This window comes from Rattus norvegicus, chromosome 5 (assembly GCF_021556685.1).
Source record: "Rattus norvegicus strain SHRSP/BbbUtx chromosome 5, alternate assembly SHRSP_T2T, whole genome shotgun sequence".
Lineage (NCBI taxonomy): Eukaryota > Metazoa > Chordata > Mammalia > Rodentia > Muridae > Rattus > Rattus norvegicus.
Genome location: NC_141538.1, coordinates 171,883,491 through 171,909,000, shown reverse-complemented (window position 1 = coordinate 171,909,000; position 25,510 = coordinate 171,883,491). Strand labels below are relative to the sequence as shown.

At 50.6% G+C, this 25,510-nt stretch overlaps 1 protein-coding gene across 6 annotated transcripts in view; it reads left to right on the top strand.

Annotated features, from left to right (window-relative positions):
- Prkcz (protein kinase C, zeta) overlaps positions 1–24,284 on the top strand; it is a 111,622-nt gene extending 87,338 nt beyond the window's left edge. For all 6 annotated transcript variants that reach the window (NM_022507.2, NM_001429418.1, NM_001429423.1 and 3 more), the window contains 8 exon segments: positions 9,320–9,406; positions 10,936–11,071; positions 11,283–11,370; positions 13,766–13,885; positions 14,767–14,846; positions 15,241–15,330; positions 21,477–21,592; positions 21,782–24,284. In NM_022507.2, coding sequence (NP_071952.1) covers positions 9,320–9,406; positions 10,936–11,071; positions 11,283–11,370; positions 13,766–13,885; positions 14,767–14,846; positions 15,241–15,330; positions 21,477–21,592; positions 21,782–21,869 — 805 coding nt within the window. In that variant the 3' untranslated portion in view covers positions 21,870–24,284.
- The last annotated feature ends 1,226 nt before the right edge of the window (positions 24,285–25,510 follow it).

Here is a 25,510-nt window from a genome sequence, read left to right as displayed (position 1 = left end):
AAGGCTGGCACACCTGATCAGGCCATGGGAGTGAGGAAGGTCCTTGTGTCCACAGCCAGATAGCACCTCAGAACTGAGCAGCTGCAGGAGGAGCAGGTGATCTGAGAGAGACTTTGGCTTATCCCTCTTTATTAGTAAGAGGAAGGGGAAAGTCCCCTGATGCAAGGAGCCCATCTAGTCCTTCAGGAGCAAACCAAGCAGCCATTAACCGCTGGGCAGAGCTAGGCTGGATATGGGAAGGAGAGCCATTGGGTGTGGTCATTATAGCAAGTGAGAAGGTGACTTAGAGTGAGCAGAGTGACCAGGCATGGTCCTCAGAACCACTTTCCCCCCATGCAATTTGGAGGGGCTGTGGCCTCAAGAGTTTTCATCAGGGCCCAAAATTGCTGTGAACTTGGCAAGACTCACTCAGAGCCCCCGAGAGAGAGGGAAGATGACTCAGGCTCTTGTCACTCACCGTGTCACGATAGAGCCCAGAATGGAGAGAGCCCGTGTTGAGTGACAGCGTGGAGCTCAGCGTGGGAGCCTTCATGCTAATAGCGTACCATCCCAACCCCCTGAAATGGTTGCCACGCAGCCCCAGCAGCCTCTTACTGGAGAACACAGCTCTGGCGGCTTAGGCAGGCCTGGGCCAGGGGTCCAGAGCAAGGTAGTTCAAACTGGGACCTCCAGGGAGAAAGGTAGTTCCAGGGCAGGCGAACTGCCACTCACTCAGATGCATTTGTTAAATGTTAGCTCTCCGGTGCCATCTTAAGAACACCGGAAAATTTTAAAAAAAAAATTAAAAAATAAAAGAACACCGGATAGTTATGGTGAGTCATCAGGAAGCCCTGGACAGCAAAAGGACCCTTGGGACCCTGGGACATAGCTATGTCCACTGAATGATAACACAGGTGTTTCTCCCATTAGGGTGTGCCCTCCCCTATCCGTGAGAGAGCTGTCTACTCCAGCTAGGAAGTGACAGGCGACTCTTGGGTATATTGCTGGAGGTGGGAATAAGTCAGGTCACATTCTCCATAGCCAAGTTCTTGAGCCAGTGGCTTTGACAGACCTAAAGGTGATTGTCCTATCATGGGTGGGCATAAGATGGTAACCTCTCTCTCTCTCTCTCTCTCCCTCTCTCTCTCTCTCTCTCTCTCTCTCTCTCTCTCTCTCTCTCTCTCTCTCTCTCTCTCTCTCTCTCTCCACTCGGACTCGGAGCCAAACACCCTTCCTGCTATGTTCTGCCTTGCCCTGGGGATAGTGCCTGGGTTCACAAGGATGTGGGACTCCTTTTGTTAAGTTGACTCTCGGGATCAGCCCTGAAAGTCTATTTTCTTCTCCCCCACCCCCCTCTTCCGGATCAGCCCTGAAAGTCTATTTTCTTCTCCCCCACCCCCCTCTTCCTTTCTCTCCAGAGAGTGTTACTATGTAGCTGTTTCCGAAACTTTCTACTCTCCTGGCTCCATCTGCTGTGCCAGGTTCACAGGCACACATGTGCTACCATGGCTACCATTCAACTTTCTCTCGTTTATTGGTTGATGTACAGGGTCAAACCTAGGACTTTGCGTGTTCAAAGCAGGTGTGCTACCACCAAGCCACACCCTAGTTCTTTGTCTTTGCCTGTTCTGTGGGTGTGGGGGACCTGTGTGTGTGCATGCTGGCGTACTTGCCTGTGAAGTTGACTTCAAGTGTGTATCTCAAACACCCCTCCACGTTTTTTATTTTTTGAGACAGACATTGCACTCCCCCACAGGGTTTATGCCTCATCTCCCTCAGGCTGGGAATGCTAACCAGGCCGCTCCCCCTCTAGGTGACTGGCAAGAGTGATCAGCACGGTCCTCTTCCTTACAAGATTGAATCCTGAGGTGGCACAGTGCCAGCCACAAGCATGAGTCACACGCCATCAGAAAAGGAGAGCTAAGGAAGGCAAACAGAAAGGGGGTGGGAGGTGGGGAGAGAGAGGGGTGGGAGAAGAGAGGAGAGAACCAAACCCTTATTTCCTCTCAGACAGATGTGCTTTTGGATGGGGCTGAAGGGACAATAGAGAGCCTCCGCTCATGGCCCTGAGTTCTGGTTAACAGTAGAACTGCTGCTGTGGGCACCGTTTTAAGAGACAAGAACCATCCCTCCAATCCTAGACCTGGCCACCCAAAGTCCTGGCTCAGAAAAGTATTTATCTTGTCAGGAAATCTACGTGGGCTGGGGAGATGGCACAGCAGACAAGAGAAGACTGAATATTGGACCCCCGAACCCATGGAAATGTTGGGTAGGGCTGTAATTCTAGTTCCAGCCTTGGAAAAGTGGAGGAGTCAGGGGATCTCCGAAGCAAGCTGGCTATCGAGCAAGAGCCGTACCAATCAGTGAGATTGGTGTTTGATTGAGAGACCGTGCCTCTATGAATCAGGTGAGAGAGCTGTAGAGGAAGATTCGCAACATCAACTTCAGATCTCCAAACACACATGTGCCTATACACAAACAAGCATGCATATGAATGTATTGCAAACACCACACACAAATACACATGTAAAGTCCCCCCCCCAAAAAAAGGATCATTTTGCCCTCAGAAGGTCCCCAGTGGGGACCTCCTGAAGTGAACTATGTCACCTAAACACTGTTGGGTGGTCCTAATGCTAGACTGTCCTTGGACACTGGAGGAAGCCGTGTCCTGTGTTAATCTGACATGTGCCTTCAAATTCTGCTGCTATTTAGGACTTTTTCATGATTATTTCTGTGTTTCCTCATGTAATCTTTATTCTATCTATTTTATTCTGTGGAAAATCCTAAATACTACTAGAATTTATCAGCTCCAACTGGTTTTATGTCATATTTGTATGTATGTATGTGTGTGTGTGCAGATGCCTTCTGAGGCCAGAAGAGGGCAGCAGATCCCCTGGAGCTGGAGTTACATGAGGGTGTTGGGAACTGAGCTTCTGTCTGTGCTAAAGCAATATACACTCATAATCACTAAGCCACTTTTCCAGCCCCCTCCCCTTTTTGATGTATTACTAAGGATGGAGGCTAGAGCCTCAGACTTGGCAGATGGGCACTCTGAGCCACAGGCCCAGGATTACCTCTTTGTAGGTGCCTATGGGAATTTTCCTCAATGCCTTCCTGCCTTTGGACTTCGAGATGGTTAACGTTCTCCCCGGCCATTCAGTTGTTTCCTCCTGTTGCCCAGTTTCTCTCATATTTTCTGACTCTGGGCAGAGTGCAGGGCTCGTACACCATGGTACGTAAGGACCAACCCCCCCCCCAACCCATCTACCCCCGCCCCCACTCTGAGCCACACTGACAGGCCATTCATTGCATACTTTGATTCTGTTCCTGAGGACACCCAAGCCAGTTAGCCCCCTTCCCTACCCCGTAGACGATTTCTTTGAACAAAATAAAAATCCTCTTGTTGGACCAGCTGAATCAGGTTTCCTTGCCTTCTCCACACCTTTCTTCACAGAGCCTTTTCTGGGTCAGGGAACTGGAGTCTGAGTCTCTCCTTCACACTGTGCACAGCTCCTGGTTTGTGTCCTTGGAGTGGCAGGGTTTGAACCTCATCTCTGTTCTCTTAGGCCTCAGTTGGGGTTCCGGTCCCTTGTTCTCTGTGATGCCAACTGGCGTCTAGGCTGACTCTATCATGTCCTTCTCCTCCATGCCCCTTTTCTGTCAGCTACTGGGTGGGACCTTCTGTTGAGAGCAGAGGCAGGACCTGGGTATGAGATCTCCATTTCCTCTGTAGGCTGTCTGACATCAGTTCTACATACACTTTGGTGTCTCCTGTCTCTCTCCATATAATCAGGAAAATGGCAGAATTTACCTCCTGGTTTGGGGAGTAAATGAGTTCTAGAGAGTGCAGGCCATCAAAACTTTTGTATCATGGTTACTATTTTACTGAGAGTTAGCAGCCTTTCTCAAATGACCAGAAAACTGGTGTAACCCAAGGTCTTGACAACAGGGATATGATCTGAGAACCTGTCATTACATCTCTGCTCCTGATTATCACAGCTCATACAGACTAGGTCATGGTGTCACTTGGGGATAGCTGTGTCTCATGATTGACTAACCCTCTCGACTGGGCAGTCTTCATTGTGGCTGTGCTCTCTGGCCCAAAAGCCACAGACGAGTGTAAGCGATGTGCATGGCAGGACATGGCGGTGTGTTCCTATAATCCCAGCACTCTAGAGGCAGAGGCAGGTCAGAGTGCAAAACCTCAAGACCTTCCTTGGCTACTTTAACATTCTCTCTCTGTGTGTCTCTCTGTCTCTGACTCTCTTTAACACTCTGTCTCCCTGTCCCTGTATCTCTGTCTCTCTCTCTGTTTCCCTGTCTGTGTCTCTGTCTCTATGTGTGTGTCTCCCTCTCTGTTTGTCTCTCTCTGGGTCTCTGTCTTTAGCATTCTTACTATCTATCTCTCCGTGTGTCTCTGTCTCTGTTTAACACTCTGTGTGTGTGTCTGTCTCTCTTTAACACTCTCCCCCTCTCTGTCTCCCTGTCTCTTTCTCTCTTAGTATCTCTCTGTGTCTCTCTCTTTTAACATTCTTACTGTTTCTGTGTGTGTGTGTGTGTGTGTGTCTCTCTGTGTGACTGTGTCTTTAACACTCTCTCCCTGTCTGTCTCTCTCTCACACACACAGTCTCTGTCTCTCTGTCTTTGTCTCTGTCATACACACACTGTTTCTCTCTCTCTTTCCTTCTCTCTCTCTCTCTAACACACACACACACACACACACACACACACACACACACACAGAGGGGGGCGGGGAGGGAGAGAGAAAAAAGAAAATATTCATGGTTGTGTTCAAATAAAACACAAGGCCAGCCAGCAGCCAGGCCCAGGCTCTCATTACTTCTTGATCATCCCCACATTGTCCTGTTCTATCAGGTTTTCTCTCTAGGCCAAGATCACGCCTGGGAAGTAGGAGCAGTGGTCCTAAAGGATCCCCCTTTCTCTGGGTCATCTCCTGATTAGGGGAGCAGTGAGCTTGGTCACTGCCTGCAGCTCTCTCTGGCCCTGGACCCTGGAGCCTACTGCTTCTCTTTCTGCCCTTTCTCCCTTTGCCCATGTGGATGGATCCATTTCTGCTGGTTCTTAGTAACTTTTGCATGTCTTAAGAATAAGTGATAATGGGGTTGGGGATTTAGCTCAGTGGTAGAGCGCTTGCCTAGGAAGCGCAAGGCCCTGGGTTTGGTCCCCAGCTCCAAAAAAAAGAACCAAAAAAAAAAAAAAAGAATAAGTGATAATATCCACCATCTGAGCCATTAACTTGCTTCCTTTCATTAACTTACTTGCTTGCTGACTTTACAAGTGTTGAGGGGCTCTGCCAGGCCCCTGTCCCCTTAGGGGTTGGTATGGCTATATGACCAAAAGGGCTGTGGACAGTGACAGGTGCTCAATTGCCTGACCCACAGACACCTGTGCATACACCTGTGCACACACCTGTGCATAAGTCTGAGCACAGGTGTTGTCTTCAACCTGGCTGAGAAACACAGGCATGGCACAAGACAAAACCCGAGGCTAAGGAACTCCGCGTGGGAAGTGTCTGCCAAGCACACAGAGAAAAACTGCGGGAGCAGATGTGACCTTGTATTGTCACAGCCACATACACCCAAGCCAACCCAAGTCACCTACAGAGCAGCTCACGTGGTCCTCCTGCGGGATTTCTGCTTTGAAGAAATGCCAAAAATAGTGCCAAGGTTTTGTCTGTAGGCCTCTCCCCTACAAGAAAAAACAATCTATTTAGTTTCACAGCTGCTTTCATAACAGAAACAGAAAGCTGCAGGGCGGCAAAGGGCTTAGGGGATGGGATGAAGGCAGTTGCTCCACTCCCAACCACCTGACTTGGTAGAAGGAGAGAACTGACTCCTGAAACTCGTCTCTGAGCTTCACGTGAATGCTGTAGCAGGTACACCCTAGACATGCCACACCACACACACACACGCCACAAAATAAATGAAAGGAAGCTAGGCATAATGGTGTATACCTGTAATTCCAGCACTCAGGAGGCCAAGGCAGGAGGATCAAACTTCAAGACCAGCCTGGTTTGTGTTGTGAGAGGGAGGGAAGGGAAGAGAGATCCACCACTATTAGCGGATTCCCTCAGAGCCAGCCCCGTACAGGAATGGCCCATGCAGGAACTTACCATGCCCTCTAGACAGAGATGATGCCGTTCGTTTTACACTTGTGGGGTTTTGTGGGGTTCAGGTTACGGTGCACTTGTTTTCTAAAGTTGCCGGTTTCTCCCTATTAATGGAAGCCATCATCACCAATGCATAAGTGTATCTGTTAGAAGTATTGGCACCTGAGGAAGGGGCACAGCTCCTCCTCCATGGCAGGACCCATAAGTTTGTGATTCCTGGTATGTGGGGGAAATATCTGTGCTTTGCAGTCACCCAGGGAGTTTTAAAGAGATACCTTTGACTAATTTTGAGGTGTTAGACACGTTGTGGAATCTGACAAGCATCATGGGACTCACCTCCCACAGAGCCCTAGTCATTGTGTGGACACTTGGAGGTATATAGGTAGAGCTCTTCATGACTCAGAGTTGTGTTTTCTGTTTGTCTGCACCAGGGAGGCTACCTGCATAAGGGCCAGATAGCAGACAGCTTTGCTTTTGTGGAACCACAGTTGCAGTGCACCAGTTCTGCCTTGTACTCTGGGTTCTCCTCTGGCCAGGATTTGTCAAAACTCCTTGTGGGGGACCTTGTCTGTACTGAACATGTACTGACATGTGAGGTGCTGAGGTGGAATCCTGGTCCCACATATGCTAGGCAAACACTCTACCACTGAGCTGTATTCCAGACTCGGGTTCTGATTTTCCTTGGTGTTCCCTAACAATACAGAGAAACAAAGTGCATAACTTGACTTTCCTTGCAGTTATTTCCTAACAATACAAGGTAACAATGTGCATAGTTTTCTCTCCTGTTGAGCATTGTGAACAATCCAGAGATGGTTTACACTGTAGCAAAGGGTCCTTTTTATATACAGGGTTGAGCCACAGTGATTTTGGTCACTGACAAGGGTCCTGCAGTTGATCGCCCACGAATATCAAGAGGCAACAATATATATAATGAGTCTGGCTGTGTTTCAATAAAACTTTACTTACAAAATGGACTGGAGCAGACCAGTGACTTCCTGAGGGAAAGCAAAGGATTTTGTGGAAGACTTATCCCATAGAGGCTAGAAAGATGGATAAGACCAGAGAAAGGTGTCTCAGCCCTAATAAAAATATAAGGCCCTGGGTTCGGTCCCCAGCTCCGAAAAAAAGGAGAAAAAAAAATATAGCAAAACTTTCTTCAGGACCAGGACACCTGGGGCTGGCTTGCTTAGGAGAAATACATGGCTCCTTATCTGGTGCTGAGGGCTTTTGTTCTGATTTCCACATAGTAGGGATTGTTTCTCTTGTAAGTATGTAATTTAAAATTTGGTGAGTATTTTATAGCCTGTTAACTTGCTGTGTCAGTTTTCCTGTCTTCCCTGGCTTCTTGCCAGAGCTATGGAGGCTGAATTCAGGCATCTGCTCACAGTAGATTCATGGTTAACCAGTGAAGTTCAGTCCAGCGTGCTAAGAGCTGTTGCAGGAGCCAGGAGAGGAAGGATCAAGCAAGATCCTTCCCACACTAGCTCCCATGCTGGTGGGCAAAATCACCATGAGCAACAAACTGCAAATAAACATTTCCAAAGGCAAACAGTCCAGGCAAACATGAGCTGCCAACCCATATGTCCCCAAGGTGCCCTCAACAGGGCATCTCGGGAAATTATCATGAATTGAATTTTGAAAATTAAGTCTTATTAAATGCAGCAAAGATCTTATTAGTTAAAGAAACCACATGGCCAGTGTTTGGAGACGCAGGGGGGTTGGTGGGAGGGGGGGGGTTGCTGTGTGCTAAAGCCCAGTTCCTAAACTCAAAAATTTATCCACAAAGCTCAGACTTGACCTCTGCCTGACCCCTGCTGCCTCTCCACTCACCCAACTGCTGGGCTGCTACTGTCTCAGACTCATCGAATCATGACCACCTCCCTCTGGACCTACTATGTCAACCCCACCCTTTCTTATCCCTCTTCCCTGATACCTAGCTACTGGCAATTCCTTTCAGTCAAGCCTTACTCCTCCTCATTTTCTTCTCCCTGATCCACACAGACTCCCTCTCAACAGATGGACAGGCACAACTGTGGTTCCTGAGCTTGCCCATTTACATGTTCCTGGGGGTCCATCAATATACAGAAGTTAGAGCTGTCAACCCTCAAACCATGTCCCCCTGATATGCTCACCTGCCCTATACTTAGCCTGGGCACCTGGCCCATAGATCCCCTCTTTGTCCATCTGATCCAGGATGGCCCCACAGCTCTTTGCTCTCTCCTTACCCCATGCTTCATCAGTCCTCCCCGTGCTCCATCTGTCCTCCCCATGCTCCTTCAGTCCTCCCTGTGCTCCTTCAGTCCTCCCCATGCTCCTTCAGTCCTCCCCATGCTCCTTCAGTCCTCCCCATGCTCCTTCAGTCCTCCCCATGCTTAGTCCTCCCTGTGCTCCTTCAGTCCTCCCCATGCTCCTTCAGTCCTCCCCATGCTCTATCAGTCCTCCTGGTGCTCTGGTCCTCCCCGTGCTCCATCAATCCTCTGCTTCCTGTTTGGTCACTTATTCTCCTATCCTTGACCCCAGGCCTCTGGCCTCCATCTCTGCCTTATCGTGGCCTATTGTTTTTAACCCCCTAAAACAGACCTAGCACCATTGGGAATACAGAGATGAACTGATAGGCGAGTAACGCCCAAGTCTATCTCTTTGTTTTCTGTGTTTGTTGATTTGTCTTTTTCAGGACAGGGTTTCTCAGTGGAGCCCTGGCTGTCCTAGAACTCACTCCTGCAGACCAGGCTGGCCTCAAAATCATAAAGATCTGCCTGCCCCTGCCTCCCGAGTGCTGGGATTAAAGGAGTACACCGCCACTGCCCAGACTGTCCTTATTCCTTATTTTCCAAAAACAGTGCCCTACCTTGGCATCATGTGATGAAGCCACATCTATCATCCAACACGGTCTTAGAGCCCAAATGTCAGCATCTGAAATCATGCCTCACACCTCACTGGTTCAATGCCAAACTCAGCCTCAACCTCCCTTTCAACCTTGAAGTTTTCCCTGACCCCAGGAGCTCCCGGGTGGCCCATCACCTCTTTGCTTTGTTCACTTACGAATCTCTGTAAGAGGCAGCAGGTCAGCACCTGGGGTGACTCAACCCGAAGCTAAAAGAGCAACCCCCACAGAGGTTCCACACACTCCGGCCTCGTTGGTGGTACCTTGCCTACAGCATATTTCAGGGTGGTTTCGGTCCCTGATCCATTGCCCTTCTCTCCCGCCAGGTTGTTCCTGGTCATCGAGTATGTCAACGGGGGGGACCTCATGTTCCACATGCAGAGGCAGAGGAAGCTTCCAGAGGAACACGCCAGGTGAGTCCAACAAGAGCGTGGCCTGGGGATTTCCTCAGAAGGCCAGCAGTAAGAAGAGGGAGCGAGATTCGGGCAGAAGGTGGCAAAGTTGAGACCTTGCCGTGGTATAAGAAAATCCAAGGGGGCTGGAGAGATGGTTCAGAGGTTAAGAGCACCCAACTGCTCTTCCAGAGGTCCTGAGTTCAATTCCCAGCAACCACATGGTAGCTGGAAACCATCTGTAATGGGATCCTATGCCCTCTTCTGGTATACAGTGACCATGTAATCACATAATACAATAAATAAATAAACCTTTTTTTAAAAAAAAATAAAAGAAAATCCAAAGCCTCTGGGAGAATCTTTGGAGCTTTGCACCCAAGACCGGTCCCTCCCTAGACTTTCAGTGGAAGCCCCTCGCCCAAGAGACCAGGCTCCCGGCTGTCTTGTTTTCACAACTGTGACATCTGGCTTTGTCCTCTTCCCTGTAAAGTCCACATTCCCTCAGCGCTAGAATACAGAAGACCTTGACTAGCATCAGGAGAGAGAGTCCCCGGTTCTGTTTCTGGCCTTGAACAGCTGCCATCTAGCCCTCTGTCCTCAGCTTCTCGATGGCCCCTTCCTACTTAGTTTTCCCCGTATGAAGTCCTGTGAGTCACCGAGGCCACTTTTAGGGAAAGGGGGCAGAGACAGCAAATGACTTCTTGCCATCTCACATTGGAATGCTGATTCCAAGGCTCCTCATCTCCATCCCTCCTGTCTGATCCCAGAGAGTGCCCTGAGTGGAATCTTGGATTATCTGTTTTCTTGTATATTTGACTTGGCATGATGTCATCTTCCTGACCCGCCATGTGGCCTGTTGGAAACCCTTTCCTTTCAAAGGTTGGGTAATATTCTGTTGCACCGAGGGCCTACTCTCTCCCCATCCCCATTCCTATTCCCTTTCTTCCTCTTCAGTGGGATTTACTGTGTGACCCAGACCCGCCTCAAACCTGCAACCATGAACCACTCTGCCCTACCCGTGCTCCCTTTATCCATTACTTCCCCGTTTTAGCTTTTATGAATAAGATTGCTACAGGCATAGGCGTTCAACATGGCTTGAGACCCCACTTCCATTTTTTTTCCCCTTCGGTTTTTAAAACATGCATACAGGGTAATGGATATCATGGCGGCATTTCCTCATACTACTGGGCCTCCTCTGCTGTCTCCAGCCTCAGGCATGCGTGCATTAGTGTGATACATACATACCTTTCCGTTTTTCATTCTTATTTGCTTGTTTGTCCTGGTACTTATGTAAGTGAGGCAGGAGCTTTCCCACTGAGCTGCACACAACCCTAGATTTCATGTTCTGAGGGTTTCATTCCCACCAACCACACACGGGGCGTCCAGGGTCCCGAGTTCTCTTCACTTACTCTGTCTGTGGTGGGCAGGAAGTGGCTCTCACTACAATCTACACTCGCATCTCCCCAGTGAGGACCAGGATACCTCACGGGGCTCCTGTCTGGCTGCCTGCCATTGTCCCTCTACTGACTACAGAATGCCTCCCACCTCAGGTTCTATGCTGCTGAGATCTGTATCGCTCTCAACTTCCTACATGAGAGAGGGATCATCTACCGGGACCTAAAACTGGACAACGTCCTCCTCGATGCCGATGGACACATTAAGCTGACGGACTACGGCATGTGCAAGGTGCCCACCTTGTCTGTCCCCCCCAGCTCGATTGCCTGCGTGTGCCCTTGGCATCCTGCAGAAGTATTCCCTGCCGAGGCATTAGCTCAGTGGTGGCCATACTGAGGCACCCAGGCCTGTAACTCTATGTCAGTTTTCTGGTTGACAGTGGAGAATCACTGGAGAGCTACTCCGTGTGAGATTCACCCTCCTGGTCACTCTGTCCCCACAGGAAGGCCTAGGCCCCGGCGACACAACAAGCACTTTTTGTGGAACCCCGAACTATATCGCCCCCGAAATCCTGCGAGGAGAAGAGTACGGTGAGTGTGATCCAGAAGTCTCCCCGGCTGGTGACTTCACTCAGAGCGGGAACCCAGATGATTATCCCCTGCATACCTTCTGAGGCCTACCAGATGACAAATAACATTCCTCTCCCTGAGGAGTCCCTAAGGCCGGGGAGGAGAAAGGGGAACAGGAAGCAAAGACAAGCAGACCCAGGGTGGGGTCACAGCACCCTAAGCTGATAGCCACTGGCCATGCATATGTGGAAGAAACAAAGCGCCCTTGGGAATGGCAGAAGTGCCCTCGTCAGGATCCAGATCGAGGGGACCCCGTAGACATGACGGTGTACTTCCACTCCTCCTCTGGGTGGAAACAGTCACATGCACCTGGGGTGGGGCATACATATACAGGTACATGTACATGCATGTAATGGAGGAGGGTATGTAGCATGCAGTGTGTGTCCTGCTGTGCAGGTGGGATTACAGGCATGAGCTGTCTATCCCTGACTCGTGACGGTGACTTCGGTGAAACCGGTCATAAATACACCATCACATAAATGAGTGTGTGGCAGGCAGCGTGTGTGGGTCACCGATCCAAGAGAGTGACTGGGTTCCTGGAAGCTGCTTCACTTGAAGTTGCTCAGTAACCAGAGAAGGAAAGACTAGAGCCAGAAATCAGTCTAGAACACGACAGGGTTCTAACTGACCCTATTTCTGTGTGTGCTGGAGCAGGGGGGACTGTTTCAGAGATGGTAGGGATGGCCAGGCAGAGCTGAAGGCTAATCCCCCTGCTGCCTAAAAAACCTTAGCATTTGAACATTAGAAAAAGAAAGGAAGGGGTTGGGGATTTAGCTCAGTGGTAGAGCGCTTGCCTAGCAAGCGCAAGGCCCTGGGTTCGGTCCCCAGCTCCGAAAAAAAAAAAAAAAAAAAGAAAGAAAGAAAGGAAGGCAGGCAGGCAGGCAGGGAGGGAGGGAGGGAAGGAGGGAGGGAGGAAGGAAGGAAGGGGAGGAGGAAGGCAGGCAGGAAGGAAGGGAGGAAGGAAGGAAGGGGAGGAGGAAGGCAGGCAGGAAGGAAGGAAGGAAGGAAGAGGGGGAGGAAGGCAGGCAGGAAGGAAGGAAGGAAGAGGGGGAGGAAGGCAGGCAGGAAGGAAGGAAGAGGGGGAGGAAGGAAGGCAGGAAGGAAGGAAGGAAGAGGGGGAGGAATGCAGGCAGGAAGGAAGAGGGGGAGGAAGGCAGGCAGGAAGGAAGGAAGGAAGAGGGGGAGGAAGGCAGGCAGGCAGGAAGGAAGGAAGAGGGGGAGGAAGGCAGGCAGGAAGGAAGGAAGGAAGGAAGAGGGGGAGGAAGGCAGGCAGGCAGGAAGGAAGGAAGAGGGGGAGGAAGGCAGGCAGGCAGGCAGGCAGTGTTGGCCCATACTTTTAATCCCAGCATCAGGGAGCAGGGTCAGGCAGCTCTCGAGTTCAAGGCCAGCCTGGTCTATAGAGTTAGTTCCTGGACAACCAGGTCTACAAAAAGAAGCCCTGTCACAAAAAAAACAAACAAACAAACAAACAAACAAAGGGACTGGAGAGATGGCTCAGTAGTTAAGAGCACTGACTGCTTTTCCAGAGGTCCTGAGTTCAAATCCCACCAAATACATGGTGTCCTACAACCATCTGTAATAGGATCTGATGCCCTTTTCTAGTGTGTCTGAAGAGATTGACAGTGTACTTATATACACAAAATGAATAAATAAATCTAAAAAAGAAAGGAAAAAGTAGTGAATGAATAAAGAGGAAATTGTAGCAGTGTTTTCTCATCTCAAAGGGGTTCTGTGAGTTCTTTGTGTTTTGGCAGTGGGGGTGAAACATGTGCTTTGCACATGTGAACAAAGTTCTCTACCACTGAGCCACATTCCTCAGTGAGAGGCAGGCTTTGTAACTTTAAATCAAATCAGCAGAAAATTCTATCAGTTCTGGTGCCATGCACTAGGAGGCTGAGACAGGGGACTCACAAGTTCAAGGCCAGCCTGGACTACATAGCAAGAGACTATCTCTAGATGATGATGATGGTGATGGTGATGATGATGGTGATGATAATGATGAGGATGATGATGGTGATGATGATGGTGATAGTGACGATGATGGTGATGATAATGATGATGATGGTGATGATGATGGTAATGATGATGGTGATGGTGATGATGACGGTGATGGTGATGGTGATGATGATGATGACAATGATGATAATTTGTGTAGCAGAGATGCCCCAGCAGAGCTGAAGGGCCAGGGACATCATAGGTATCCCACAGAGCAGATGAGGAATCACAGCTTTTTTTGGACACAGATGCCCAGCACAGTGAATAAAGGGCAGTCTGGCTGCCCAGGGAGATGGATGCTGACTCTCTTGGCCACTTCCCAGCCAACCCCTGCCTAGTGACTCCGCCCACTTTTCCACAGGGTTCAGCGTGGACTGGTGGGCGCTGGGTGTCCTTATGTTTGAGATGATGGCTGGGCGCTCCCCCTTTGACATCATCACAGACAACCCTGACATGAATACTGAAGACTACCTTTTCCAAGGTTGGTGGCCCATGGTGTATCCACTCCCTCCCGCCTCTGCATGTCCTTTTCTTCCCTTCTCAGAGGTAAGGATCTTGTGTTGCCCCGACTGGAGCTGTGCCTCAGCACCAATACAAACACATACGAATTCATTCCTCTGGCAGAGAATATAAAGTGAGGTGACCTAGAAACAGAATAAATACCCTGATTTAGCCAGAGCCCCCTTCTGCCCACCTACGGCTTTCCCTGTAGCCGGTACAGGTCCCCCCTTGCTCCTGATGAGTTAATAGCTACTGATATGCCCCCTCAGGGCTGTCCCTCGGCGCCCCCTGGTGACCAGTGTTCAGAGTCCTCCACATGCCTACAACCAAAAGGTAGTACATGAACAGCTAAGGCTCTGTGATAAGTGCAACTAGGTGCCACCAGGAGGTCCCTAGAAGGGCCCAGCAGGCTTTCTGGAACAAGAATGGGTTCCTGGTGGGCTGGAGAGATGGCTCAGTGGTTAAGAGCACTGACTGCTCTTCCTGAGGTCCTGAGTTCAATTCCCAGCAACCACATGGTGGCTCACAACCATCTGTAATGGGATCCAATGCTCCCTTCTGGTGTGTCTGAAGACAGCTAAATAAAATCTTTAGGGGGGGGGAAGAATGGGTTCCAGGGCTACAAGTATGAGCTCTGGCTTAGAAATGGGGCTCAAACCAGATGTGGGTCACATGGCCTTGTAATCTCAGTTACTCACGAGGCTGATAGGAAGGTCAGGAGTTCAAAACCAGTCTGGATACATACCAAGATTCTGTCCCTGGGGGAAAAAAAAGAACAGGGTTCAGGGGCCTTGTAGGCTACCAGGAAGAGCAAACACTGACAAGGAGCAAACACTTCTCATCCGGCCCCTGTCCTCACAGTTATCCTGGAAAAGCCAATTCGGATTCCCCGTTTCCTGTCTGTCAAGGCCTCACACGTCTTGAAAGGATTTTTAAATAAGGTACGCTATGGCTGTGGTGACAGACCATCTCTTGTGACCCTCTGGGATCAGGTTACCCATGGGATGGAGTGGGTGGAGTCCCTCCACTACTAAAGATGTTTATTACCAGCTGTCAGCCACCCCCAGCTGTTCTGTACAGCTGATCACCTGCCCTGGCACTGGGGCTCTGTGATGTTTGAGTTTGATTTTTATTGATATAGCAAAACAAACAGTGAGAAAGTAACCCACCAGGAAAGGAACCCCAACAGAGGGAAGGTCAGACCCAGCTGGACAGGAAAACAGCTGAAGACAGTGAACTCCTGTGGGGGAAGCTGGGTCATCCCTTTGGGCTGAGGTTGAACCAGGGGTTTCCTCAGGGGTCCCAACTCATCCTTGTTTGAACTCTGACCCCCAGGATCCCAAAGAGAGGCTTGGCTGCCGGCTGCAGACTGGGTTTTCCGACATCAAGTCCCATGCCTTCTTCCGAAGCATAGACTGGGACCTGGTAAGCCTCAAGGGTCACCCGTGCCCCTTCTTTGAGGTGGGCCAATCTAATGGTAGAACGGGCCCGTGTGCACTTGGGTACTTGGTACGCGGTATCTGGTCATTTTCTGTAGTGTCATGGTTGGTTTTCCAATGCTGCCAAGAACCTGATCCTGCTGTCACCAGTTACTGGGCAGGGTAGCAAGCACAGACGTTGGCTCTGACCTGAATCTGTTCCTGATATTAGGAGAAAAACTTCAACTTGTTTCAAACTAAAGAATTGAAAAGTCACTGAAATGTCACCTATAAAATACACTCTTTTGAAGGAAAGTTTAAAGATTTGCCCATTGAGTAGATCCAGAACTTGCCCAACTCTGGGACAGCGGATACCTTCATCCCCTCCCTCCCCCCACAACCCCACAACCCCACCTTGATTCTTCCAGGTGACTCACAGCCAGCACCAATGGCCATATTCCTTCCCCAAGAAGAACAGGATGTTGTCACACAATACACAAGCAGTTACTGTATTCACAGGACTGTTTGTGTCTGGGTACTGGGAGGAATGGGGGGGAGCCAGGGCACAGAAACAGCAAGCAATCAGGAAAGACGATACCCCACAACCCATGACTCATCTAGAGCTGCATTATTACTTTTAGTCAAAACATCAAGTTCTCTTCCTTTTTCAGGTGTAAGTATCTAGTCAGAGGTCAGAGCGTCAACATTTTTTCTAGCATTTATGTGCGTTTGTGGGCGCACACATGGAGGTCAGAGGACAACTTCCGAGAGTCAGTTCTCTCCTTCCACCATTTAAGTCTGGGGAAAACTCGGGTTCTCTGCGTTGGCAATAAGAGCTGTTACCTGCTGAACCACCTCACCTTGGCCACAGGAGCTCACCAGCCGTCGATACTTCAAAACCCGTTTTGTGAGCTTTTAATTTCATCTCCTTGCTCAGATAGCACCAGAGAGAAGCAATACATTTATTGCTAGCATAGATCTTCACAATGTAGCCACTGCCTAGCCGGGCCTAGGCTCAGTAGTGGCAACAACCTGCCCCAGCGTTTGGAACCCATCACCTCCACTGAGGCATGTACTGACCTCACACATCCCTCAGCAAAGCACAGGGAGAATTCTACTTGTCTCTCCTAGCCACTATCCTCATTGCTGCTCCTCTGAGCCTGCCTCATTGGGGTCCACCTCATCTGAGCCTGCAGGATCTGAGTCCTGCCCCTGCCCCTGCACCTGCTCCTGCCCCGCCCCTGCCCCTGCACTCCTGCATGGCATCAGTGGCAGCCAGACCCTCATGTCCAATCAGTCTCCCCTCACCATCTGTGAGCAGATATGATACAATGTCTCATTTCCCTAATCATCCTTGAGTGGATATGATACAATGTCTCATTCTAGCCCAGCTCACTCTAGGTTGGACAGCCAAGTGGTTCTGAGCAGCAAGAGGGGCCGAGGAGGTCTTCCACTGCATACACATAGCACTGAACTTTTTAGTAGAGTGGGCATGGAGCCATTATTGCCAGGAGACTCATGCCATGGGTTGCCACACCCGCCTTACCCTCCCCTTCCCTGGCTGTACCCACTTGCTACTTGAGGTTTCTCAACTCTCCCTTGAAAGGGGGCCCAGCTAGTATGTGGCCTTGCACTCAGTCACCCTTCGCCTGGTAAAGCATCTTCAAGGCTCATCCTTGTCATGGCGACATACGTGCCACAAGCCACATGCTTTCATGGCTACCTACTGTCGCGTTGCACAGATGGACCATGCATTTGTCCATTCGCCCACTGATGGTCACTTGGGTAGGACCCCACTTCCTGGTTCCTAAGTTATTGGGCAGCTTGCATAGCATGTCTGTCGGGACTCACGTCTAGTTTCTTGGGGGTGCTAGATGTTGAGATGGTCACTCTGCGTCCCTCCTGCTGAGGTACTGCACCCCAGGGCTTCTTAGGACCACGCAGCCCAGCGTGAGCTACAGTAAATGCAGGACTTCAGGACTGTCCATCTGACATGGGAACACAGGTCCAGAGGTGTCACAGTAGGACACAGGGTGCTTGTCCCTGGTACTGACTGGTGCTAGGAAGAAGGAGGCGGATGTGGGCAGCGAAGGAAATGTTTCCACATGAGCCACACTGGGACAGCAGTAGAGAGGCTACTAATCCAGTCCCTTCCCCCTAACTGACCTAGCACCGCTCTTGTCAATACTGTGCAGCCTTGTGGGTAACTGGTGGGTCAGGGTCCCTGGGCCTTGGGGCACTTAACACTATTCTTTTAAGATCTGCCCAGGGCTAGCTGGCATGGGTGTATAGTTCAGGGATTATAGTCTATATGGCTGTGCTATCTTTTGTCTATTTGGAGCAAGAGGAGGCCAGGCTTGTCCCTAGCTCCCCACCACTCCCCACACACCCCCGGCTTGGGTTTTGGAAGACAGAAGTGGCAGCCAACATGTAACTTGAGCCTCCGAGACACCTGAGCTGAGGAGATCTGAACTCTGGAATGGCTTATTTGTGGGGCGAGGTCCCTGTAAGTAGCTGGGGGAGCCGGTGGAGACTGGCAGGAACCAGCCCACCATGCCTACCTCTGGCACATTCTGTTCTAAAAGTCCCCCATACCGTCCTCCGCCCTGAGTCATGGGGCAGAGGGAATCATGAGAAGCTCAAGTAGGCGTAGCAGTGGCTGCCCTTGCAGACTAGGGAGGGAGGTTCAAGCCAAATGCTGGATTTCTGCTTCAGACATGTTTAGCGGGATGGTCTTGATAAATCACACAGGTGAGACCTCTTCTGGGAAGAGAGACACAGCCTTCAAGGCCCATCCCAGAGAGCGACCTGAGGACTGTCTGCATGGCACAACATCCCTCACAGTGACCTTGTGCCGCCAGACCCTTTAAGCCTCTCCTCTCCAGACTCAGAACAGAGATGACCCCAGAGCTGGGTGCTAGGGTCCTCCCTGAGCCTTAGCCATGGGCTCCTCTGCCATTCCCCTCCAGTGCCCTGAAGAAAGGATGGCATCAGAAGGGAGGCCGCTGCCAGCTGTCTCCAGGGCCTATGGGATCAGGCCTCCTGCCCCTCCTCCTCTGGGATGTGAGGGTAAGAACATATGTTCCACTGAGCACACAAAGTCCACCATGGCCCATCCGGCATACCCCTCCCTGCCAAGTCTCCACCAGAAGGTTTGGATATTAGCATAAAGGCCATAGGAAAGTTATTGGACACTGTCCCAGGCAGAGATGTGACGGGTCAGGAAATTGGTTCTGAAAGAAATGGGTCCATACAGCAAAATCCTGGCTCCCCGAGGATGCTTGGCTGGGGCTGCTTACTACAAGGGTCTATCCACAGACCCTCCTTGTCTTGGTACTCCATAGGGGTTTGACAGCATGTCAGATCTCTGAGGTATGTATCTTTGCAATGGTCCAAGTCCCTGACCCACCATGAACTGGGAAGAGCTGAAGCAGCCATCTGGGCATCGCTACCACCTGCTATCAAACCCACTATGTTCCAGGTACCTGGCAGGTGGTGACTGGCCACCTTGAGGAGTGAGTCAGATTGTGGCTAAAACAAGCTCCCTTGACATCAGTTCCCACCGGTGAGAGCTGACAGGAAATTGATAGCCTGCACTCCTGCCCAGCGTCGGTTAATTTAAACAGACCCAGACCAGTGAGATAATTGCTCAGTGGGTAGAAAGGTGCTTGCCACCAAGCTGACAGCCTGAGTTATATTTCCAGGACGAATACGGTAGAGTAAGAGAACTGTCCCCTGGAAGTTGTCCTCAAACATTCATACCCGTGCCCTGCACTCCTGTGTACCCACTCATAAATGTAATTTTTAAAAATTTTAAAATAGTAGGTCCAAGGCTTCTAGATGAAAAGATTTTACTCCAGAGAGGAGAGCAAATGGGAGGACAGACTGTCACAGAAACCTTCTGGTTTCTCAGGCATCCTGCCAAAGAAAAAGGAAAGACTGGGCCCATGGTCATGGCATGAACCTATGGCCAGGAGAGGAGGAAAATAGAGGCGGATAGGATGAAGGGCCACACCCAGGAGGCCCAGGCACCGGGCTCTAGAGACAGACAGGTGTTGGAGGCAGTTATGGGAACTGTGACCAGGGGTAGTCATCAGAAACAGGATCACAACTGCTACTAGCCCCAGGCACAGCTCCCCACCCTGGAGACTGAACAGAACCAGCACCTATAGCCGAGGACCAACCCTCATAGCCCATGTTTCAGCAGGCAACAGTAACAGCACCATCCTGGCCTCTGGGGCATTTCTTTGGCTTGGATACAAAGAATCGGAATGACCAATGCTATCCATGTAACCGCTGCTAGTCTCCCCACCCACAACAGTGCTGGGAACCGACTCCCCATTATCCCTCGGTGCTGACTAGTGTATTCAGAGCAGACCCATCAAGAGCTCTGGAGTTATTCCAGAGGCTGCCAGACTTAGTGCTACCTTCTCCCTTTGGCAAGGTCTCGCCACTGTCCTGTACTCACGTGTGCTGCCTTCTCCGCCATTTATGGCTTAGAAGTAGACCCTCCAGTCCACAGGGAAATAAATGCATAGCACTCAAGAGAGACTCTGGTATCACCACACAGCACCGTGATGCATGTGGCAAGGAGTTCCCCCTCCTACCCACACTTGCCCTCAATTGTGCTTGGTAACACAGCCGGTTGGGTTCTACACAGCCAAGTATGCTCCTAAACTCTACTGGGAACCTCTGGGGTGTGGGAGGGAGTGAGGGAGGGGTTAGGTATGGGTGGGTTGAGACCCCTGAATGGTAAGGCTGCAAGCGTGGGCTCTGGGTACTTCATCAGGGCTAAGGAGTCCCCCTAGGAGCACAAGGGCGAACGCCAAGTCCTCATAAGTTACCCAGTCTTGGGTCTTCTGTCATAGCAGCCCAACTGCACTGGCCCCTTATTTGTCCTTACTCATTGTGAACCCACCACCTCTCCATCCACCTCTCCCCACACCCCTCCATCCATTTTCTCATTCAGTCACCCACATATACTATACTCCTCCGTCGGATCAGGTTTGTTTCTAAGAACTGAGATGCCAACTGTAAGCCGGACACTGATCCCTGTCTCAGAGCCATCTTTAGAGATACTAAGGAAATGTCACATCAGCTCCCATGCCAGCCACATAAGGCCTGCATCCCGAGCCCATGCAGGGCAGTGTGGCCCATAGGACAAATCTTCACATTGCTCTGGGACCAACTGTCAGCCACCTCCCCCCTGAAAGAGTGGAGTGAATGCTGGACAGAAGGCAGTGCACCAAATCCTCAGGAATGCCCCCACTGTGTCATTACCCCTGTGTGGCCCAAGAGCCCTGCTTGATAAAGAAGAATCGTTTTATCTGTTGACTGACCAGGCTGGCCTCGAACTCAGAGATCCACCTGCCTCTCGAGTGCAGGGATTAAAGGCATGCACCATCACCAACACCTGGTGTGTGAGACTGTGAGGGGGATTTCTACCACATGCATCACGGTGCCATGTGGCACACGTCAGACACCAGAGTTTCTCCTGATGACTGTTCATTCCCTGCCGGACTAGAGGGTCCCATTCTAAGTAGTGAGAGATTAAGAGATGGAGATGAGAGAGTTAGGGTGAAGAGAGGAGGATTGAAGATGGATTCTCCCAGTGCCCATCTAGGTGAGGGAGTTTTCACATCCAAATACCATTATGATCAGGTTCAGAGAGAGAGAGAGAGAGGGGTTGGGGATTTAGCTCAGCGGTAGAGCACTTGCCTAGCAAGCTCAAGGTCCTAGGTTCAATCCCCAGCTCCAAAAAAAAAAAAAGAAAAAGAAAAAAAAAGTTAACGACCTCAGAGAGAGAGAGAGAGAGAGAGAGAGAGAGAGAGAGAGAGAGAGAGAGCGAGAGCACAAGCCAACATGCACACTTGCATACACAAGCTTTCAGCCACCAACAGTAACATTTTTTTCTAGGTACACTTCTCCAGGGTCCATATGTCCAGAACCTTTTTAACCTGTTTGCTTTTCCTAGTATTGCATAGTTTCTCCTAGATTCTGTGCTTTAAGGAGGAAAAATGGTGTTCAAATACCAGGAATGTTGAAAAGCTGAGCTTCCCACTTTATTCTGTGATTTGTGTGCACACAAAGAACCTATGAGGGTAGAGGGGTCGCTCAGCACGCATCTGACCTCTCCCTTGTCAATGTTCGCAGCTTGAAAAGAAGCAGACCCTGCCTCCCTTCCAGCCCCAGATCACAGATGACTATGGCCTGGACAACTTCGACACGCAGTTCACCAGCGAGCCCGTACAGCTGACCCCAGATGATGAGTAAGTCCCAGGCACCCTGACCTGCGCCCACAAGTGTCTCGGTGGAATGTGTCCTGAGCAGCCAGGACCTCTGAGCCAGTGGCATGGCCCATGCTCAGGTCCCTGACTCTAAAGTGTGGACTGGTGGGAAGGACGGTGCCTGAGGGAGGGACACGGCTAACACTCTTCTCCGCCTTCTCGTGTTTTCAGGGACGTCATAAAGAGGATCGACCAGTCCGAGTTCGAAGGCTTCGAGTACATCAACCCGCTTCTGCTGTCTGCTGAGGAGTCCGTGTGAGGCCATGAGCATCTCTGTTGTGGACACGTCTGTGAATGACCCTGTCACTTTACCCTTAACTACAGCATATGCATGCCAGGCCAGACACCGAGGCTCCAAGCAGCCAGAGAGGGATGCTGGCCACCAAGACCGCAGAGGGGGCACCCAACAGGCACTTCTAGACAGAGCAATCTCTTGTGTCCAGGCCCCAGAGGCTGGCTTTGTGCTGGAAGGAACCACTTCCTGTGCCCATGGCGGCCCTACCAGAGGGTGAGACAGCCACGCCGTCTTGAAAGGCGCACATCTTCCACAGAGACAGAACTCGATGCACTGATCCGCTCCAGGAAAAGTTAGCGTGTAATGCCCTGAGGAATAAAGTGTACTGATGATGTCGAAGCTTCCTCTGATGCCTTTTTTCTGTGGCACCCGCCTGATGTCCCCAATGCAGCCCCCCACACGAGGAGGAGCTGCGCTTTCCAAGCAGGCAGAACGTAGGCAGGGGACGGGCACCCAAGTGCCTGCAGGGATGTTGTGCTGCAACAAGAATTGTTACAGATTCGGAACGTTTTCTAAATCCCGGTAAGTTCTGTTGTTAATATTTAACAAGTATTTTCATACCTAGGGCAGCTAACCGTGGTAGGCTGAAGCCGAAGGGACACCCCGGCCAGGTTGGTGGCGCTGTTCCCACCAGCCCAGCCCGTTCGGACTCTGAAGGGGGGGAAATTGGATCACGGAGATTCTAAAACATTGCTCACCAAAGCACCAATAAACCAAATAAATAGATAAATAAACAAAAAGGGAAAGTAATTGAAAACTAAGTCCGCACAAAATATATTTCTGAAAACACTAGCCAGTGCCTCCAAGATGTCTTCTGTTACTACATTAGATTTTTTGGAAAATATTTTTATCATTAATACTCCAGATTAGGAAATTTAAAGACAACGTGTGTGATGGACCCTAGCCTTAAAGTGACAGACTACCCATAATCCCTCACTCTTCCCGAGGAAGCACGCCTGCTTCTGTAACTGCTGTGCTCAGCCATCCTCCTCCTCTTTAGCTTAGTTCCGGAGGCCAGCCCAAGGGCTTTCTGGGACGAGGTCAGCTAACCCCTTAGCAGGTCCAGTGTGGTAGGAGCCATGGCTTATCCGCCTTTGTCGTGGGCAGGAGATGGAGAAGGGACACCAGAAGTGACTGAGCACCCCAGGTCCACCCAAGCCAGGCTGGCCCATAGGGCAACCATGCTACACACCCCCAACCCTGCCAGATGGAGACCCTGAGTCTCCACGTCAGGCAGAGTGAAGTCTGGGCTCCTGTCATGTTTGCTTTCATGCCTTGGGGGAGGGTGGCCCTGACAAAGATCAGAGTGAGAGAAAAACAAAAATTCCAGAGGCATTGTTAACAGTGCTGCTCTGCTTCTCCGTGACGCCCAGTGGCTGCCCACACCCCTCACCCCCAATACACACTCAGGTTTCTCAGGCCATCGCCATGTCTGGCACTGAACACATCACAGCCACACCCAGGTCCACGGTGCTGGGACAGAACAGGCAGCCCAGGCTTCTGACACCATATCCCAAGTCCAGGCTTCTGGGTGGCTCTGTGACTCCTATTGAATATGGACACACTTCAGCCAGCACTCCCTGGTGTCCATTGGTAAGACATGTCCCCAACAACTAGTCAAAAAATGCAAATAGAGCCTAAGAGCCAATTTTCGGGCCTCCCAGGGGTACCCAGCCCAGCCTTCGGTCCTCCCATGGGTACCCTGCCCAGCCTGGGGGCTCTCTGGGGGGATGCAGCCTAGCCTGGGGGGGTGTCCAAGTGGCGGAAGTCCCAGTCTGCGGCCTGTGCAGTCTCGCTGCCTATGAGTTGAGCTGCTAAGATAAAGAGCCCACAGATGGTCCAAATGCAAACAGGCTCCTGCAAGCTCCTTTCCTCCCAGCGTGCTACCTAGGGACAGCAACAACCCCTTTGCCCAACCAGCACAGGGACCCTTGGTTTGTTAGAAATGGGGGTGTTTATTTAGATACTGCCCTATTGCCAAATGACTTGCTGGTTACTGGTTTGGCTGCTCATGTACAAATGTGTGAATAATATTGTGCCCACCAGAGGGGGAGATTTTTTTATATATAGTAATTTGTTTTATAAATTAAAGAAAGTGAAAGATGTATTGAAATGTGACTTGGGTGGGGAGGGGGGGTTGGGAAATACCCAAACGTCTGCAAACAGCTCCGGGCAAGAGAGCGTGTGTCTTTCGAAAATGGTGGTCACAAACACTGGTGACTTCATGATTGTAACGCAGTAACCATGTGGTTTTGTACAATTGATCAGTGGAGCCCATCGCCGGCCGACGTTCCTTCTGTGGGCGATGTCCTCGCCCTCCATGGCCAAGGGTCGTTCTTACTCTTTCTTGCACATCCATTAAAGACTTTGATGAAAATACCCTTCCTGTTGTTATTTGAACTCAAAGTAGGGGTTTGGGGGAGGCAAAGGGTTTTATTCTGTTTTCCTTAAGAGCCCCTTCCCAGGATACAATCAGGTTCTCACCACAGACCCACACACCTGCCTACTCAGTGCCCATGTCCCAATCCCCATGACCTGAGTCTGTCCTTGCGACTGAAGAGTCCCAGGCATGCCCTCTTCCTCCTGGTGTGTTTTGGGGATTTGGATGGGTGTGCCACTACAACATCAGACAGCGCTGACATACGTGTGTGTGCGCACACACACACACACACATGCACGCACGCATACACGCACGCACGCTCTCCCAGCTCTGGGATTCCCATTGCTTTCTGAGATTATAGCATTGGGGTTGAAGTTAAAAATGTACCAGCTGACTCGATGAAGAATTTCCAGAAACCTGAGAGAATATCATTTTGGGGTATCTGTGAGAACATTTCTAGAGACTAGTTTGAGTCTCACAAGACCAGGTGAAAAGAGTCCTCCTCGGTAGATACCGTTTGGCCACTTATATCAGAGCTCCAGGCTTGGTCTTCTCTTCCCCACTTTCCCTGGGACCTACTCCAGGCCGTCTGACAGAGACCCACAGCATTGGTGTCACTGCTTCTAAGCCTTGCCTTTAGACTAAGTCAGCTGCCAGCATGCCAGCATCTCTAACCTGCAGGTATCCTGTCAGACTTTTCAGCCTGTGACCAGGGAGTCTTCTCTCGTCTGTGTACACTTAACCTCTCTGCTCTCCTCTAGAAGAACCCCAAGATGGCAGCCTTGGAAATGTGCCTCTTCACCTGGCAACACAGCCAGTTTTGGGCACTGTTGAGTTTTTCGAAGGATTCTAGGCAGCACCCAGGCCTCACACCTGGTGAGCCCTCACACCTGGTGAGCCCTCACACCTGGTGAGCCCTCACACCTGGTGAGCCCTCACACCTGGTGAGTCCTCACCAAGCACTATGCTGCACCACAGCCCGTTTCGTGTGTTTTGTGGTTTATCTGAAACCCTTTCAGTTTGTGTTCTGAGACAGACTCCTGTAGTCCAGGCTGGCCTTAGTTCACTATGTAGGAGAGGCTGGGCGTGAACTGATCTTCTCCATCACCTGCTGTGGTTACAGATTCGAAACACCACGCGGAACCCATTGAAACCATTTTTGAAAGGAAAACACAGATTTGCTGGTTATCTTGGACTTTCAGACCATGCCTGTCCCCGGCCCCAG